Below are 18,588 nucleotides of genomic sequence, written 5' to 3' on the forward strand. Positions count from 1 at the left end.
AGCCACGCATGCAGTTTCCCCATCTTTTGCGAAGCATGTGCGTCAGAAGAGGCGATACCAATTACAGTCCAGGGAAAAGCCAAACAAACGGCCTGTAAAAACAGCAGCTCGGTTCGGATTCAAACAACCGCTCATGAGTTTTTCCTCACACATATGGAGCTAATCATTCCTGATCTGTGATGGGACTGACAACAGTGTGTTGAATTTCCTTTTGTTCTGTCACTTTTTGTTCTTCCTCTGGTGTTGACCACAAAACTTTGGTCTACAATTGTAGAGAGGGGGTTGAGATTTGGTGCAGCAATTATCAGATTAAACTATGAGCTCCAGCTGCTGTTATTATACACAAAAACTCTACACACAAAACATCCTTTTTATGTTCTTACAAGCCCTGTCACTTTTACACCATTATATTTGATGTGTATAACACATTTAGGTGGTAAAAACTCTCCTCTTTAAATCTTAACTGTGCCTCGAGGTGGATTCATACACTTCCCTTCACCTCAGCTCTTAAACATATCAATATTTTACAGCCCTGGGTTCAATAGGGGAGTGACAGACCACTGTAGAAACAATAGGAAAGGGAAGAGAAATTAACAGAGAATAAAAAGCAGCTATATTAAAGTGGTTTATTGGAAAATTAATGTACTACATGAGCATTTTCAGCTCATGTAGATCATGTGTGTGAACTCAACAATAACTTTTTCTAGCCAGTATCAGACAGTAGTATCAGTGTTTTTCTCTTCTTTTTTTTTTTTTTTGCAAGGAAGTTCAAACTTTAAAAGAAAAAGTGTGAAGTCCTCCAGCCTTAACAACCACATAGTCTACAGTTTGTCTATGGGCAGGGCCCCCTGATACAACCCATAGAAGCATTTCCTGAATTACCAACACTAGAGAAGCCACAGATACACATTTTTATAAATGACTGTTGAAAAATGAATACCTCACCCTTTTATCTGTGACAGTGCTATGGGAAAGCTTTGGCTATTTTTAGGTGCAAAAACAACTTGGTTAGGTTTAGGGAAAAATCATGGTTTGGGTTAAATATATTTTGTTAAGGTTAGAGGACCTCTGTTGTCATAGTTATAATATTAATCACGCTGACTAACAGCAGTCAACATTCCCCGACTTCCTCCTTTGCTCTCGTCATCATTACTACGGCCACTAGGGGGCTTGGTCACTGTAATGTCAATGTGTCATCGTGCTGAAAAGACTGATCCAAAAGGTAACTATAGGTCATAATGAGCTGCTTGCACAAATGACCTCTGGTGTGTTTTTTTTATGGAAGGACATTCTCAAATACACGGTAGCGTGCTGTACAACTCGTTATAGGCAGCCGTTTAGATGTTGTAGACAAGCAGCTCAAACATTTTGTTTGCAGGTCAAATCCATGCTGACAAAATATAGATGCTGAATGATGTTGATGTTGAATAGACCTACACATACTGAAGTTTTGTTCCAGCAATAAAAAATTTCTCTATCAGCATTTTAGTTTTTCATCTTTAAAGCTGCATTAATTGATTTTTTTCTGACCACTAGAGGGCAGAAAAACTCCACAATATGTTAACAGGTCTTGATAGAATTGCATGATTGCGCAGCGCCCAGCACTGCAAAAAAGCTATGAGCAAGTAGCATTTAACTAACAACAATTACTGTTGAAATTAACTGAAAGGTCAAGATTTACAAAGACATCATTTACTTAATTTCAGGGAATAAAGGGTGTTATTGTTAGTTAGTCCCTTGTTGTGTTTTCTTGATTTTGTAGGGGTTATTGTAAAGCTATGACAGCAAATGTTTTACATTAGATATGACACTAGTCCTGTTGAAGTGGGATTTACTGTAAAAATGGGAGGAACTGGTCAGGAAGAGCTGTCTCTTTATTATGTGGAAGAATGAGGGCGAACCGAGCCGCCAGCCCCTGAGGGACTGTGGGCAGCCAACACTTCAGACACTCCAACAACTGCTGGCAGCACATGAAAGAATCAAAGACAGAGCCTGTCGTGCAGAGACACTGTCACACTGTAAAATACTGCTGGCTCTTATTGTGTTAAGCGGAGAGGTTTTGCACTTTGATTTTAAGCCATAAATGGTGTCCTTTTGCACTTTTATATTAACTTCTTGTGGGAGAAGTAAAGCCACAGTGCAAACCAAAAGAAAGAAAAGATTCAGGGTACTGCCCAAAGCTCGTAGCTACAACATTTTGTATCCAGATCTGCAGCCTGTTGCACTAAATAGTTTTTTTGATTACTCTGAAGTTCTGTTGTTAAGGCAAAACTAACTGCGTTGCTTTGCTGAGCTGCACCATCTCCATCCATTTTGGTGGCATGCAAAGGACCAACAGCACATTAGGCAGGTGGACATTATGTTTTGGTGCATTAGTTGATGAAAAGATAATGACAGACAATAAATAAGGGTATATTGTTATCCAACTTACAAAATAATGACTGAATTTAATTTGCATAGTGGGGGCCGTGTTTGCAGTTTTTATGGTGGAGTAGATGATGTCACTAACCGTGTTGGCGTGGGCAGAGCGAAGGATGTATACCGCTATCGCGACAGGATGCGACAAATTCCCTTGTTAGGTAGGAAGGCCTCATGTTAACATCCACAGCAGCACGTTTCTCTGCACGCAAATCTGAATGTACTGCAGGTAACACACTGCTTATAGATAAGTACCTCACACAGCCCCACATACAATAACCCAAACTATATATCCCTGTAAATTTTCATCTAGCAGCACAATCAGGTTGAAAATTGTCAGTGTATGACCAAGTACCTGGAAGCTAATGACATTTTCATCAGCCTCAGATGTGTTTAGTGCTGATTAGCAAATGTTTGCTAAAACATTAGCATGTTGTATGCGTGTTAGAATTTAGCCCAAAGCACCACTATCAAAGTACCGCTTCAAACAGCCCCTGAGGATTGCAAAACCCAACAGAAATGAATAATGGAGAAATAGACGAATAGAAGTATGAGCCAAAATGAAACTTCATCCGAATAAACGACAATGAAATCTAAACAAAAATATCCTGAGTTTAGTTTTAATATGTCATCTTCATCTCCTGATGTCTAAAAAACTTTAGACTTTAAACTATCTCAGATTTTGCCTTTTCCTTTTTGGAACAGATCTTATCGACACAGTCTTTTTGTTCCTTCTCCAGCAACAGACGACTGCAGAATAATATTAACATTCAAACAAGCTGAAGCGGGTCAAATCAAACATCTGGCTTCTCTTGTGCTCCACGTCCTTCTAGAAAACAACCAGAAGTCAGTTCAGTCCAGTCAGCTGGTCAGAAAGCTGTCAGCTCAGGTCTGTTTCAGCCTGTTCACGCTACGTGTGCACAGCTGTTCTGTTAGACTGAACCTAACCGACTAGGATCCCTGTAAAGCTGCTGAGCTCATTATGTTTAATTGTGTTGGATTTGAACAATGTGCAATCGGTTGTGTTGAAGTCTGGAATTTCAGACTTCAGTTTGTTCGGTGTTTGGCTTTTCATTTGTTAGAGAGAAGCTCTGTAAGTGTTGTACTTAATGTACTGAGGTACTGGAGTGTTGCTGAGTTTCACTGAGTTTAGTCTTATTTTCTCTCTTCCTTCTAGCCAATTTTGTCCTTCCTTCTTTCCTTCCTACCATCCTCGATTTCTTCCTTTTTTCTTTCTTTACCTCCCCCTTTCCTTTTATTTCTTCCCTTGTTTCCTTACCATCTCTCTGGATTACTTTGTTTCTTTCCTTCCTTCCTTCTTACCACTCCCCCCAATTTGTTTCCTTCCCTTCTTCCTTGATTTCTTTATTTTCTATTCTAAATATATCTTTCCCATCTTTCTTGTTTTCTGTTTCTTTTATCTGTCCCTGTCTTTCCTTTGTCTTTCCTTCTTCCTTTCCTCCAAAGCTCCTTTCCATCGTAATTTATTTCCTTCTGTCCTATCCTTCCTTTTCCAACTGTGAAAACATACTGAGTACTTTTTCTTTTGCTAATACTTATTGACTCATACTAAAGTACATTTTCATTATATTTCTTGTGTATTTCTTCTTCATTGTGGTTTAACTAATTCCACTTAGATGACTAGAGTTCTCTGCTGTTTATCAATACACTAACCCGGCAGTGTGGCGCTGAGTGAAATGACAACCATGTGAGGCACAAAAAGGTGCTAGCAGTGTGTAAAGAGGCTGAAGACACTGGTGGAGAGCACCTGTCAAACTTCATATCAAGTCACCAATTTTTCCAGCTTCAGTCTGCCTTGCTCCAACCTGACAAACAGGGGAGTTGACGTCTCACTGTGTCATGTGTCCCGTAAATGTGTTACCGATCCGATCTCTGCGCCCATACGGTACCAGCCTATAGCTGATCGCATGTGGTGCTGGTGATCTCCCAAAAGTGACAAAGTGTGTTGTAGGTTCTCCTCTGACGCAAGGAAACCATTTAGTTGTAGTGTCTGGTGTCACAGGGACGCATAGCAACGCAAATGCTGCCTATAAATATACTTCCACGTCCAGGCTATTTTAAACTTAACAGGGTCAAACAGGAGAGTTCAACTTCCTTTTACCACTGGGAATTTATGTCCTGAAATGTGAAATAAATGAATAAGAGTAAGACGGTCGACTTGACTACTGAAAGTAGACTATCAAACTGTCAATGAACCCCAAACAAACATTTAGCTGATGCAGAATGAGCATTGGTCGCAACAATTGCCATAGTATAGCATTGTCATAGTGTAGGACAACCAACACTGCAAAAAACGCTAGTGTGACTGCCTGGTGCACAACTGTTAAAATGGAGGGAGGAAAGAGCAAAGATGATGTTGGTGATGTCTGGTGGGACGTCGAAGTAGATTGCAACCCCACCACCACCACCACCACCACCTCCTTTCTGATGGCCAAGTGCAACACAAGATGGGAAGCTATGATTTGTCAGGATCCAGTATTTAGTCTGCCATGTCTCTTGGATAAGATTTAGAGGGACCATCAAATATATCAGGTAGTTCAATCAGAGCATAATGAGAAGACTGTATCTGTATGCTGTGAGCACCATAAACAAAATTCCATTCACCAACATTGTGTTAGGGAGTGGGGAGGGTGAGCTGACCCTCTAATTAGTCAACTTATTTACTTTAACTGCACTGTAATGATATCACAAGTCAAAGCACAAAATGTTTGCCACATTCGTTTTGATTATTTGAAATAGTCAACATCAGGCACGAGTGTGTGTATTTGTGTGTGAAGACTCGGGCACACCCATGTACGTCACATTTCCTTCAATTCAGCCCTGGAGGCAGAGAGCTGAATGTTAATATAATAACTCATCACATCTCCAACCCATAAACCATCTCTAAGAAACACAAACACTGATGTCAGCGTCACCCAGAGTCACATTTCCTATAAACACTGAAAGCCTGACTAATTCATTGTGGCAGGTGGCATCGGCTTGTAACAGATGCAGTACTTCTTTATCAGTCTTGGGCTACACGATGGGGGCCAAAATTTGAGACCAGTGTCCTATTCACGTGAGTGGGAAAGTGGTCTCAGACATTTGGGTCCCACATTGGCCTGATACTTCACAAAAAATGCCAAAGAGGTAATGTGGTAATGTGGCGGCAAATATATAGATATAAAAAAAAAAATATTTCCTAGAATAAAATGATGGGATCAATTTTCAGTCTCATACCTGTGTGTTCTGTACAAGGGAAAGAATTAGCCTAGCTCTGTCCAAACTACCAAATTACACTCACCAATATCTGAAAAGCTGATTTATCAGGACGTTGTATCTGATTTCTCTGATCTGTACACAAAAAAACGAAATGTAAAGACGTTGGCTACAGTGAGGTTGTCAGGGTCAATACCATCTGTGCCTGTTGCCTGTACCTGATAACCCACACTAAAGCCGGAGATGCCGGGCGGATGGATATACTGCTGTTTGTCAATAGATAAGTTCAAGGCTGTGTTCAGATTGTCCACTCACTCACCTACTCACTATAGTGTTTGCTAAATAGATACTCACAAGGGGATAAGTGCATATAGAAGTTGACACATTTCGGACACTACTTGGATGTAATTATTATCTCTCTCACTGACGTAATTATTATCTCTGTTGCATAAACAAACACGAGGGCATCTGCATCACATATGAGGCAAAAATACATGCTATCTCACAAACTGTACAATTTTACGTATCTCTCGTGCATTATGTAGCCTATGTTTTCATCTATTAACTTGTTCTTATTGTTTTGTCAGTTTGTGTTGCTTTCAAATATGGTCCCGACAAGCATTTTAATATTAATTTTTGAAATCCTGCTGCTCAGGCAGAGGAAGAGACGAGCCGCAGCACAGTCGAGACGTCTCAGGAGTTAGCTAGCAGCTAACATTAGCAGTTAGCCTGTTGGCGAGATGACTTCTTCTGCAGTGCTTCCGCGACAGGCAATGCATGATGGTCTAGCTTGATCGATGTAGTGTACATGTTCTGTACTGAACAAAAAAGAAACAATGTGTTATTTAGTGATCTGCAGATATATTGATTTTGATTGATATTGAACTTTGGAGAGAGCTAGGCTAGCCATTTCCCCCTGTTTCCAGTCTTTATGCTATGCTATGCTATGCTATGCTGACCACGTCCTGACCAGCCTTTTCCTTAACACATAAACACAAGATTAACATTCATCTTGTCATCTTACTTTCTTTCTCATTACTTTAATCCGTCTTCCCAACTGTGCCACCATTACATGTTTGAGTATTAATGAGTTTATTAAACCTCATGGCGTCATGTTAATACATGCAAATGATTATATCAAAAAAAAAAAAAAAACATATGCTACATGTAATATTTTTTACAATATGGAAGTACACCGTGGACAATAAGAGCATTGCCACAACACAATTTAAATGTTCCATATTCACCATGATAAGCAATAGTACTCAAACTTTGGATGCATCACTTATTGAATTTAATGTTGTTTAATACTGAATATGATGATTATGAAGGATCAAAGTGCTTTAAGTGAATACATATTAAAGGTTAAATATTCTGTGTGTATAACATCACCTGCCATCTAATCTTATGTGCTGGACAGAATATATTGGCAGATTTTTAACAGTACCATACTTCCATAACAGGCAATTCCTAATAATTCCCTGTGAGATGAACAATAACAGATATGTGCAAGTTGAAGTGTAGAAAATGAGACATGAATCATTGTCCTGGATTTTCCAGTTTCCTTCTCCTTTCCTGGGCTCTTTAAACCACAATCCCTCCCATTACAATCAAAGCCGCCACATCCAACAGCAGATTAATGGGAGACTTCCTCTACATGGCTTTGCACAGTGGTAATTCATCTTAATTGTGATACATTCCTTTTGGCTGAGTTCCCAGTTCGCCAGATGCTCAGCGTCTGTTTGACAAATAGATCCCTTACGATGCCTTCAAAGGTTTAAGTTCTGGGCCTTGAGAGTCTGCGGTCAAAGCTTTTACAGGTCGGACATCCATGGGGGACAACATCTGCCTACAGTTGGTTCTCCAGCTCCAAACCATGTGAAGATCAGGCCTTTACAGGTTCTAGAAATCAAGATTTGTGTTGTTCAAACTGATCAAGTTCAAGTAAAAATACTCCTCTGGTTCACGACCAGGGCGGTTTGGCTCTCTCGTCGCCTCTCCTTCTTCCTCTCCAGTCTCACCTTCCAGCAGACGGCGCTGGACGCTAAGAGCACCAGTCCGGCCGAGAGGAGCACCAGGCCGAAGTACGAGATGGTTGATCCGTGTGAGTTGAAGCTGTAGGCCACGGCGGTGACTACGATGCCCGCGATGAGCACCACTATGCCAAATGGGACGGTGCAGCGATAGCAGGACAGCTCCGTCCCACCGGTGGCTGCAGTCAGCTGGACTTCATTGACCAGGGGGATGTTGACCGCCGTTACAGTGGCTGCAGGGCGCTCATTGTTATTGGCCTTCTCCGGGGTCGCAGGTGTTCTCATGGCGTCCTTATGAGCGTCTTCGGGCATTGCAGAGTTCAGCAGTCTCCTCTAAACCAACCACAGATGGTTCCTCAGCGTTGCCCTTTTACCCCTTTTCCTTGCTAGCATCTCCCAGTCTGTGTGGAGAAAGAAACCATTCATTAAAGGGAGAGCAAAGAGTCAAGCGTGTTGCTCAACACTGGACTCAGCTCTGCAGGGGGAAAAACAAAAGACCTTGCAGATGCTTTTTGTTGGAATTCAATCCCACATTTCACAATTCACCACCACTCTCTGACCACCACATGCTGCTTTAATAAACCCACGTAACCTCTCTGCACAGTCCCAGCCGCCTTCTGACCCAGTCAGAGGACTTGTCTGAATGACGCAGGACCACTCAGACCAGCACGAGCTGAGACATTCCCTAGAGAGCGCAGGATATGACATTACAAACTGCTCCGTGAAATGCGAGGAGCTTCAAAATCACCAGCAATTTCACAAGCACTCATCCCACCCACCCACCCACCCCCACGTCTGGTGTGTGGAAAGATGTGATTCAGACGCTGAGTGACAATAAGTGGGAAGTACGGTTTCAGTTATACTTTCCTTCATTGTCAGGGTTTACAAACACGGGTCATTTAGTATTTCTGTTATTAAAAAGAACAGCCCCCTAGCTCCTACTAAGGTTATATACTCTATATTTTGGGTAAAATTTTGGCAGATTCTCACTAAAATTACACATGAGTATTTAATTGGCTGAATCCAGTATTTTTGGACTGCTTTTAAAACAAAATTAGGAATAAAATAAAAGCTTCACTTCTTCTCCATCAGAACTGTCTCCTGACAGTGTGGAAAAGCCTTTTCCTGGACTTCTTCCCATCGTTGTCTCTGGTGTTTTACACTGTCCACCAACCTCTATGAAGACGGAGACAGGCATCCAGTGTCTCAAAAAATAAGAGTAGAAAACTTCTGTGTGAACTTAAAATATATAATAAATTTGATTATATATATGTTATTTACCTAATGTTTGTGCACTCATTTCATTTCAGCTTAGTGTGAGAGTCTCTAAAGCGTTTTGCTGTCATGTACAGTGGTGCTTCTCTTCTCTTCTCTGCTTCCTGTTTCATCGTGTCTTAGCCCCTCCCCACACAAAGAGTGGACAAATCATTACGTAAGTGCAATAAAAGATTTCCAACAAGTTATACCAAAGATGGACAGTTTTTTTTTTGTTTTTAAACACACAACATGTGGTAACATAAGTGAGGATGCTAGCAGCTAAGCCCCCACCCCACCTAAAAAAAGCCCCATCATTGCAGTCAACCTAGAGGAAACACTGGGTTGCATAAATAAAGGATCAAGATAATCCAAACAATTAAAAGAAATTTAGAAATTTTCCCTTTGTTATCTGTTGACAGTTTTATGAGGGGGTCAGCAGATAAATCTGACAGGTCGGACGATGCTTACTGACTTAGAAGAAAAAACGAAGAAACATTTCTGCTCCACAAATTTATGTTTAAATTCTTCTTCTAAACACTGGAGACTTTGACATTTTCAGGAATCTAAAAACCATGGTGAGAAGGGAAAGGGAATGTCAATCTGGTTGATGAGAGGTCACATAAAAATGTTGGGAACCACTGCAGATCCACATTTTATAAAAGGCTTGTATCCCTGTGACTTACACTGAAGAAAAGTTTTTTTCAGTCTCTTCTCTGGAAACAGAAGCTTTAAATTATAATAAAAACTTCTGATGAGAAAATTCAGTTCAGTCTTTTATTCTCTGATTAAACTAACTTCAACAGTGCAGCACAACAATAAGTTTATTTCTTCTGTTCACCTGGGTGTGTTTCTATTGGCCGATTCTTTTCATATTGTTGCATCAATTTATTGTTATTATTGATTCATCTGTCAATTGTTTTCTCAATAAAATGAATAATGTCCATCAGAATTTCCAAAGTAATATCTTGTTTTGTCCAAGAAACAGTCCAAAACCCAAAGATATTCGTTTAGTGTAATAGAATAGAAAATATAAAATAATAATAAATCAATTATCAAAATGGTTGTAGATTGATTTCTTTGTTGGTTGATTAATGACTGATCATTGCAGCTCTACATGGCTTGGAAACATTCATCCGGACAGACTGAAGATTTAAGTGGAGTTTGTGACCAAGGATTAATTAAAGGGAGTGAATTAGAGAAAAAGCTCCAAGTTGTGAAGCTTGTTACGACCCAGCTTAAAACAAAAAGAAAACCAGTAACAGAGAGATGGAGTCTGTGATATGACAGTCCACATTACTATCAACAGCAGGCGTTTTAGTTTGTTTTTAGAGTGTTTTACATGCTGAAGTTAAAGTTTGTTTACTGTAACTGAAGATCAGCCTAAAGTTGTTACTTTAAGAATAAGTCCTCTAAACTTTAAGCAAATGAATCTGCACCCCCGCCATGTAAAACTACAGGATTAACTGACTTGATTTATCATTATACCGCAACTTTCCCTTGTTTTTCGCAGAGCGGTCAACCTGCTTGACATGTTCGACAAAGCTTTGAATAGAAAGAAGAATAGTGAAGTTACCTCACAGCTGTTTTCCATGTCACCCAGTCTCCAGAGTAGTGCTCCTCCGCTGCGGCGAAACTTGTCTCTGAAAAAACGCGCTCTTAAAATATTCAATCAGATTGATGTAATTAAAAGTGAGTGTTGTTTGCGTCTGACAACAAACAGCGTCTCTCCTCGGCCTGGAATCTGACTCCCATTCATGAGAAACGTCCGTCTGTAACGTCCCCAGGTTAAGAGCTTGACTGCCATCCCCATTGAGAACAACTATTTCAAGTATCGATGACTGGAGTGTGAAGCTCAGAAAAATAAGAGAAATTACCAGTTCCGGTTGCGTATTTCAAAGTAAATCGCATGTCGTTGTGAGAGCAATTTGTAATTATTTCAGTTCATTGGATGCATTTATTTTGAAGTCCGAATTTGTGTATTTCCGTGACTATTTTTTATTTTGGTAAACCGGTGGTGCTCACGTTTTTTTTCGTTAATTGATCATTTTAAATATGTGGAAGGATAGAAAATTTTTGGCTCTTCAGCTTCAGGTAGAAGTATTTTAAACAATATTATGTTAGCCTACATTTTTTCTATTACGCACCATTTTTGTTTGTAGCCATAAGCAAATTTCAGTTTTTATTGGTTTATTGGGAGGACTAATCTTATTTATGGGGCAAAAACCTTCTGCATTGTGTGTACACCTGCCTGGCATCAACTGTCTCCATTAATTGTGGGCAATTTGTTTAACGTTAAAATTGAACACAACATTTCTTAAACTATTTGCTTGTCCTCATTGAAATGTACAAGATTTTGATAATTATAAAAATGAAAGACACAAATGATTGCATGTCGAACCAAAACTAATGGTGAAACCCAGTAGCAGCTCTATTATGTTCTATAGACAAAGATTTACAAGAATGTTTCTCATAGTGTGTGTAGGAAAAAAAACTCACAGTTTTAGAATAAGCGTGACTCTGTATTCCTTTGTCTATAATTTATTATTTTGTCAAAGCAACAGAAACTCTCTCTTCCATTTGATTTAATTTAGCCTGACGCTTTATTTGCATTTAAGTTTTTGTATTTTCATATCAGTAATTTAAATATCAGTTCTGTATTTCTTACTGAGCATTTTCTGATGGCTGATACTAATGCTCATACAGTATGGGCAAAGCCACTCCACTCTGTCTCCTCTAATTTCCTGTCATCTCTCTCCACTTCACCCACTAATATAGGCACAAATACTAAATGATACATTCATAATACTATATGACTATGTACAATTAAATATTATAGTTTTCCTCCTACATTTATATGATAATAGTAGTAATAGATTTTGTATATTAAGATTTTACATAACATGTTATTTTAATTACAAAACATATGACACAATCATAAAATATGATGCAAATTGGAACAAATATATCTGGACCACCTGCAACTGATACTACTTCTAATGCTGATCCTGGAAGATGACTGAAATCTATTACTAACAATTTTTATGCGCTTCTCATATGTTGAATGCTGCTATAATCTTTCTTAATCTTAAAAAGAAACAAGTTGTCAGATAACTGCCTCAAAAAACAGGGTTTTTCCTTTGGAGAGGAGTGGAGGAAAAGTCTTTGAAACATAAAATCTTGTTGTGAAGTACCAGATTTAGATCCTTTACTAGAATAGAAGCAACAACACCAAACAAACAGGTAGCTAAATGTCCTTCTTTGAAAATGGTGATTGAGTAACAGCGCGTAAGTATAGCAAAAATTAACTTAAAATACACTATCTAGATTGATGGATACAATACATCCATCATTTCCTCTTTTATTTTGAAAGTATTGACCGGAAACCTGGTGTTGGAGTCACTGCTGGGAGGCAGGTGGTGTGAGAGGAACCGTCATGTCGCTGCAGTTTACAGATGAGGAGTTTCAAAGCGCGTGGAGGGAGCTGGATGAGCCGCAGCTGGAGGGAGGATGGGAACTCTTCACTGAGACGATGGGAGTCAAAATCTACCGCCTCTATGACAAGGTACAGACAACTGCTAAGATTTCACTACATGAAATGGAACCTAACGAATGTATGAATGAATTTGAGTCAGCCTGTAGCGTCGCTGTAGTAATATCACCCAGTCCCACTCGTTCTTTTCCAAAATGATAGGCTGTGACATTTATGTTTCATAGAATTTAATTTATTGACAACATATTTGCATAATCACATCGGTAGTGGTCTCCTAGCGGCAAGCATGGGAAATATCCGGAAATAGATCGAGAGCCGGTGTGTTTTTCCCTTGATTCACAAACCGCCTGTACCAGTCACACCAAACTCCATTCAGAACCCCGCCAATTTATTTCTACTTCACATTTGGCCAGCTATGCATACTTTATTGAATATGTTGGATGGATAATGGAATACACTATTCAACTCGGCATACATCTTACAAATGTAGGCAGTAGCCTTTAATCATTTTAAACTGAATTTAATAGAGGTCCAATGTTAAATTGTAAAACTGCTGTTTGGGGAATTACTTTGGAGCAATACAATTACTTGGGAATAATACAATGACTTCTGTTTATTTTGACTGATGTTGGGTGTCATTAATGCATGAAAAAGTATTTATGAAATAGCCTACATAAAACAAAAAACAATGCACTTTGTAGTGGAAATCCTATCCTCTTCAACCCTTTTGTCTCTCCTTTACCTCTGTCTCTTATGAGGAAAAATTAACAAGAGAAAATGCAAAAAGTCTCCATGTTAAAATATGAATGAGAACTTGATATTGTATATGAAGTTCATCACACACCTCCGGTATTACTGCTACCAATCTTCTGTCTTAAATAAATCATTCAATCAGTTTCTTAATTTAATTGAAATTTTCACACACTGAACTATGTTCTCCAGTCTCCAGAAAATCTTCATAATGCACTTTTCCCCAAAATATTTTAAAGATTTCAACGAATTAATTTGGTTAGGGGCCTTGACATGCTGTCCACTGCAAAAAAGGGAAAATTAAGAAACCTTAAATTTATGGATTTTTTAAATTGAGTTTGGTATGACTTTGCTTCTTTTTTTAATTCAAGTTGAAATAAAGTCAGCCCCAAAATCTGCAAATGTTTATTGCAGTTAAGGGTGTTAACTATATTTCAACTTCTGAATCAAATCCAACACACTTCCTCACTCAGAGTGAGAAAGGGTGTAACACAGAGTGGCTCTAATCAGAGTTATGTGGTTTGGGATTAGTTACATACTGTGGGGTGTGGCTTGCTGCCTGCAGTTAGAATACAGAACTTTCATGTGCTGTTTTCAGGAAACTGGACTTTATGAGTACAAAGTCTTTGGTGTGCTCACCACCTGCACTCCAGAGCTGTGTGCAGATGTCTACATGGACTTGACCTATCGGAAACATTGGGATGGATATGTGAAAGGTAAAAAAAAAACCCAGTAAGGCGAGGTTCACACTGTCATTGTCCAAATCAAATCCCTCATCTCTCCTCTGCCTAAGAAATAGACTTTACATTCACATTAGTTTCAGTAATGTTTAATTTCTGACATTCACCATGGTTTGTTGGCTGCAGCACACATGGCCTTTTGTTGTCATGGTCTTTTCTTCTTAGATCTTCTTGTCTTGAAATAATGTTCTGCATATAGGAATGGTTTTATTGTTACAGTTTTATAAGGAAGTGATATTTTTGATTTTTTTTATCCTTGCCTTCATGCACATCTACAGTAACAAGGTAACATGTTGTACAGTAGCTGTGGTCTGTAGACATATAGTCATATAGTTACCTAGTCTCTTAGAAAGAAAAATCCAACTTGAATCGCATGCAGTATATTAGTAAAAGTTTTAGATGATTTTTGTAGAGGTAGCACTGTCCTCTATCATAGGATGCGTTTTGGGATAGTCTTGTTGTCCGTAGTGGAGTCTTTTCTTTTGTCTTCCCTCAAAAAAACATGCAGGTTTTCCCCCAACAAAGTGTTTTTTTGGGTTATTTTTTTCAGAATCAAAAGTAACAACTGACTTAGTGGTTATGCTGGTTCAAATTGTATGATATAAATTGAATTTTTAAGCCATAACTATGGCACTACCAGACATAGATTGATTTGATGTTGAATTTTGCTTTTGATTTTCATCCAAAATGACTGGCTATTAACTTTTTAATGGAAGCAGTTATGAAACTGTGAAAATACTACTGGGCATCAATGTGGCAGAGATTCTCTGGGATTACTATTACAGCCTTTTGTATCACTTTTCAGTGTATGATGTATCCCTCCATCTACTGCCGATGTTTAGCTGCTTTTTTTTTTTACTAAGTTTGTCATTTCTTTATTCAGAGCTCTATGAGAAGGACTTCAGTGGACAGTCAGCAATCTACTGGGAAGTGAAATACCCGTTTCCTCTGTCAAATAGAGATGTATCCTTCCGGTTTAAAAATGTATTTACACCCAGTCCACATCAATTAGTTTGTGGGAGAATTAAAAGGAGGTGGTTATGGAGAGCATACTCACAGAGTATCTTCCCTGACAATCCAAACCTCAGTATGTGTACGTTAGGGACAGGAGAGACCTGGATGTGGACGGCAGGAAGATCTGGGTGATCCTGGCCAGAAGCTCTCCAGAGACGGCGTGTGCAGAGAAGAGCGGCGTGCTGCGGGTCAAAGACTACAAGCAGAGCGTTGCCCTGGAGGCTGACGGAGCCTGTGGGACTAGAGGTAACACGTGATGAGGGAACACAATGATACTGCTGTCACTTTTTTTATGTTTGTCCTTTTTCAGTTTTATATCATTTGAATATGTTTGGGTAGGAGCAGGAAGTATGGATGAAATTAATATTGCAAGATTAATTTAGATATTTTTCTGATATGAATATACATCATTACAGGAGAAATGTGTGCAAAAACAGTTCAAATAATCAAGCTGATGTTCAATAGATAAATCTCTGAAAACTGTCACATTAGTCGCAGTTCTATCATCATGAATAAGCTTGTGCTTTATTTTAGTTTTCTTGAATTACTTCGACAACCCTGGCGGTATGATTCCTACCTGGCTGGTGAACTGGGCAGCTAAGGTGAGTGCATGCGAGTTCCATTTTACTGCAATACAGTATATAAACATGATGCAAGTATCCATTCAAGAAAAAACAAAAACATGTTACCGCTTTAAATCTGATTGACCCATTAAGTAGCTTAAGGGTTACTGGCGTCACTGAGCAGTTACAGATGGGTCAGATGCAGAGAATTTCCTCCTCACTGAGACAAATAAAGTGTGACTCAACATGAGTGGTTTGAATCAAGGCCTCCTGTCAAACATTAGAAGTGCAGAGTTGAGTTTGTAAGTTGTTTTTATTCTCATGTTTTGGAAGTAAATTGTAAGTAATTGAAATAGTGACAAGGAAATATCTCATGTAACTTTTGCATGATTTGTTGGTGTAGTTTATGTGAACTAGCTTCATGTCTCAACAAAGATTTGAAGGGCTTCATGAGGATTATGCTTCCTTAGCTGCACAAAGGAGAGAAAAGACATAGAGTAGTGGTACTGGATACACTGTATATTGATATGTAACACACAACATCTTGAGCCTCAGCTCCATTTTTTTCCCCCTCCTGCTCTGCATCATCACCCATACTGTGTTTTAATACAACCAATCTCACGATTCAGCTGTTCTCGTTCACATATTTTAGTCTGTCTTGTCAGAAAACTGTAGTTTCCCCTCTCCACATTAAAATGCCAGGCTGACATTCTTGTTTATTGTCTCTGAGCAGCATTTTTATTTTATTTGTTTAGCTTATTATGCTTGTATACAGACTTAAAGATATTAAGACTTTTATTGACATGGAAATTGTGACATGACTATTTCCCGCCAGCATATCGTGATCTTTGAAATGTACATATGTTCATTGTTGTCCTACACAAACAGGTCTTTGCTGAGGGCTTTAAAGAGGGTGTTAAAAGAGTTCACACACAGGCCTCAGAGAGCTCCATCTCTCCGCCTGCTTTATGGTTTTCCATCATGATTGTGAGCAGATGTGTGGCAGGGTGATGTCATCAGCTCCTCACTTCGTTGCCCCTCCTTGGGTGGGTCCTCCTGGCACATGTGTTTGTGATGCTCACTGACAAATCCACTTTGTGTTTTTATGAAACAGAGTGGGGTTCCAGGTTTCTTAACAGACATGCAGAAGGCCTGCAGCAATTACAAAACCTACTGCCAGAAGAAATGAATGCAGCCGACGGGACAGGGGCCTCGCACACAAGGGCTTTGATCCATTTTTATTGTTTTAGTTTTTGGAGATGTTTTAATCTTTTATGTGCAAATTTGACTTTTCTGTAATGAGGTGAATGGAGCATGGTGTGTGGGCTGCTACTTGTTGTTGTAGCATGCTGTTTACTCAGGCATGATCTGCATGAACATCCACCCTCATTGATAGGCTGGTATGAATCAATTCAGTTCCATTGTGCTGTATTACCCAATACTGTATTGTCTTTTCTGTGTAATCATTGTAAGCTCCAGCCCCCTCCAGGATTCAGGAGCTTTCACAGGATATTTTTTTAAACAAAAGTTTATATAAAAAAATCAGATGTTTTATTACTTTGGACCCTATGTGGTGAAACAATCATTAGTTGTAGCTTCTTATATAGGTCATTGTCATTTATCCTGGTTTTAATTTTGTTCACTGTACATGTGAAATGTGACAAATGCAATATAATTTGATTTATTGTACATTTGTTCACACTGGAATCTTCTCATTGTCCATTTCAGTTCAGTGGAATTCACTCATTTGCTATAATGAAGTGAAAATGAGAAATCTGCTCTTTTAGAGGAATGTTGCCTCTTGTGGTTCTTTTCAATGGGTTCACTACTTATGCAATGGTAATGTTAAGGATGTATATGGTCAAACATACAGTATTTGAGCTAATACTGTGTTTAGGCTGTACCTCTGCTTGGTTTAATCTGGTGATGAAATGACTATTACTGTGTAATATTTTTGCATTGAAATGAATAAACTGACATTTAGAGGCGTAAAACTGTCTATTGCATTTTTTCCAGCATGCCATCACATCCACTGTCACATGATGCATTACAAGTAACATGATCATCACATAAGGTCAATGGGTGTGTACACTGTCATGTTGTCTTACAGATGGGATGCTACCATGGTAACCTGATCGCTGCTAAGCAATGCAGCGTTTGACACTGACACTGAGGATAAGGTTTATATACTCACTTGCCAGTTTATTAGGTACACCTTGCTAAAACTGATGCAGTCCTGCAATAAATCCACCTCCATGAAGGTTATAATGTTGAGTTTTGTTGACTCTCTTTTAGACAGGTGTTGATGTCGTTTACCCTCAGTGATATGAATGAGCTGGACAAAATAATAGAAACACCAGTCAGTATAACATAATACAATTCATCAGCACCACAAACTACATTCTTTAAATTGATCAATTCAATCAATGGCTTTCTGAACAGTATTGATTGTGTCTGATTCAAGCTTACTTCCTTGTTCCTTTAGATGTAGTACCAATCTACACCCTCACCAAATTTGAACATGTTACTTTGAATTTACTTTATTCATAATGTCTCTATTGCTTGAAACTTTAGTTAAAGTTTAAAATGAAATGACTTGATTAGCTCAGTGAAGTGTAGTCAATGCAAAGGGACACAATGTGATCATGAATCCAAATGATGTAAAAACGTCTTTGTTTTGGGTCCTTTTTGGAAACCCTGAATTTAATTCTAGTGTGATTTTCATAATTCAAGAAAATCATGCTTCCTCGTGACTAGGAACAAACACTACTGTTTTTTAATCATTAACATAATTTTTTTAACTCATTTTTAATGTAATATAAGTTGTAAGTTTGACACTATGTTGTTGAAAACCCTTAATAATTAGACTAGTCGGTTATGGTGTTGCCAGATTGGGCAGTTTCCGCCACTTAGACTACATTTTCTTTAATTGGGCAGGTTAATATTGATGTGGTCGGGTTGTTATATTTTGCTATACTTTCTCTACCATTGGGCCGGTTTCCACTTATGAACAGTTTTAGATTCACTGTGATTTACACTTTCCCAGGATACAATTATCTTGGATTTCTATCGCAAATAAACTCCCATTAACTTGCTTAGAAGTC

General features: G+C 38.8%; 2 protein-coding genes across 2 annotated transcripts; one reads left to right on the forward strand and one right to left on the reverse strand.

Moving 5' to 3' along the window:
- Positions 1-6,750: 6,750 nt before the first annotated feature.
- Positions 6,751-10,745, reverse strand: tmem100 (transmembrane protein 100). The gene is made up of 2 exons (XM_022739612.1): positions 10,501-10,745; positions 6,751-8,071 (listed from the first exon to the last, which is right to left on the reverse strand). The coding sequence occupies exon 2, from the start codon at positions 7,980-7,982 to the stop codon at positions 7,578-7,580; it is 405 nt and encodes a 134-aa protein (XP_022595333.1). The 5' UTR covers positions 7,983-8,071; positions 10,501-10,745; the 3' UTR covers positions 6,751-7,577.
- A 1,587-nt stretch (positions 10,746-12,332) lies between these two features.
- pctp (phosphatidylcholine transfer protein) lies at positions 12,333-17,467 on the forward strand. Its single transcript, XM_022739597.1, has 6 exons — positions 12,333-12,489; positions 13,766-13,883; positions 14,791-14,870; positions 14,996-15,167; positions 15,456-15,523; positions 16,599-17,467. The coding sequence occupies exons 1-6, from the start codon at positions 12,361-12,363 to the stop codon at positions 16,671-16,673; spliced, it is 642 nt and encodes a 213-aa protein (XP_022595318.1). The 5' UTR covers positions 12,333-12,360; the 3' UTR covers positions 16,674-17,467.
- The last annotated feature ends 1,121 nt before the right edge of the window (positions 17,468-18,588 follow it).

The sequence above is a fragment of the Seriola dumerili genome, unplaced genomic scaffold (genome assembly GCF_002260705.1).
Source record: "Seriola dumerili isolate Sdu_G_001 unplaced genomic scaffold, Sdu_1.0 BDQW01000044.1, whole genome shotgun sequence".
Classification (NCBI taxonomy): Eukaryota; Metazoa; Chordata; class Actinopteri; order Carangiformes; family Carangidae; genus Seriola; species Seriola dumerili.

What these genes read in the sequence shown, in the direction of transcription:
- tmem100 (XM_022739612.1), bottom strand. Translation starts at nt 7,982, where the DNA reads ATGCCCGAAGACGCTCATAAGGACGCCATGAGAACACCTGCGACCCCG.
- pctp (XM_022739597.1), top strand. Translation starts at nt 12,361, where the DNA reads ATGTCGCTGCAGTTTACAGATGAGGAGTTTCAAAGCGCGTGGAGGGAG. An exon ending in TTCCTCTGTCAAATAGAGAT is followed by an intron (nt 14,871 to 14,995) that starts GTATCCTTCCGG and finishes TCCAAACCTCAG; the next exon opens with TATGTGTACGTTAGGGACAG. An exon ending in CGGAGCCTGTGGGACTAGAG is followed by an intron (nt 15,168 to 15,455) that starts GTAACACGTGAT and finishes GCTTTATTTTAG; the next exon opens with TTTTCTTGAATTACTTCGAC.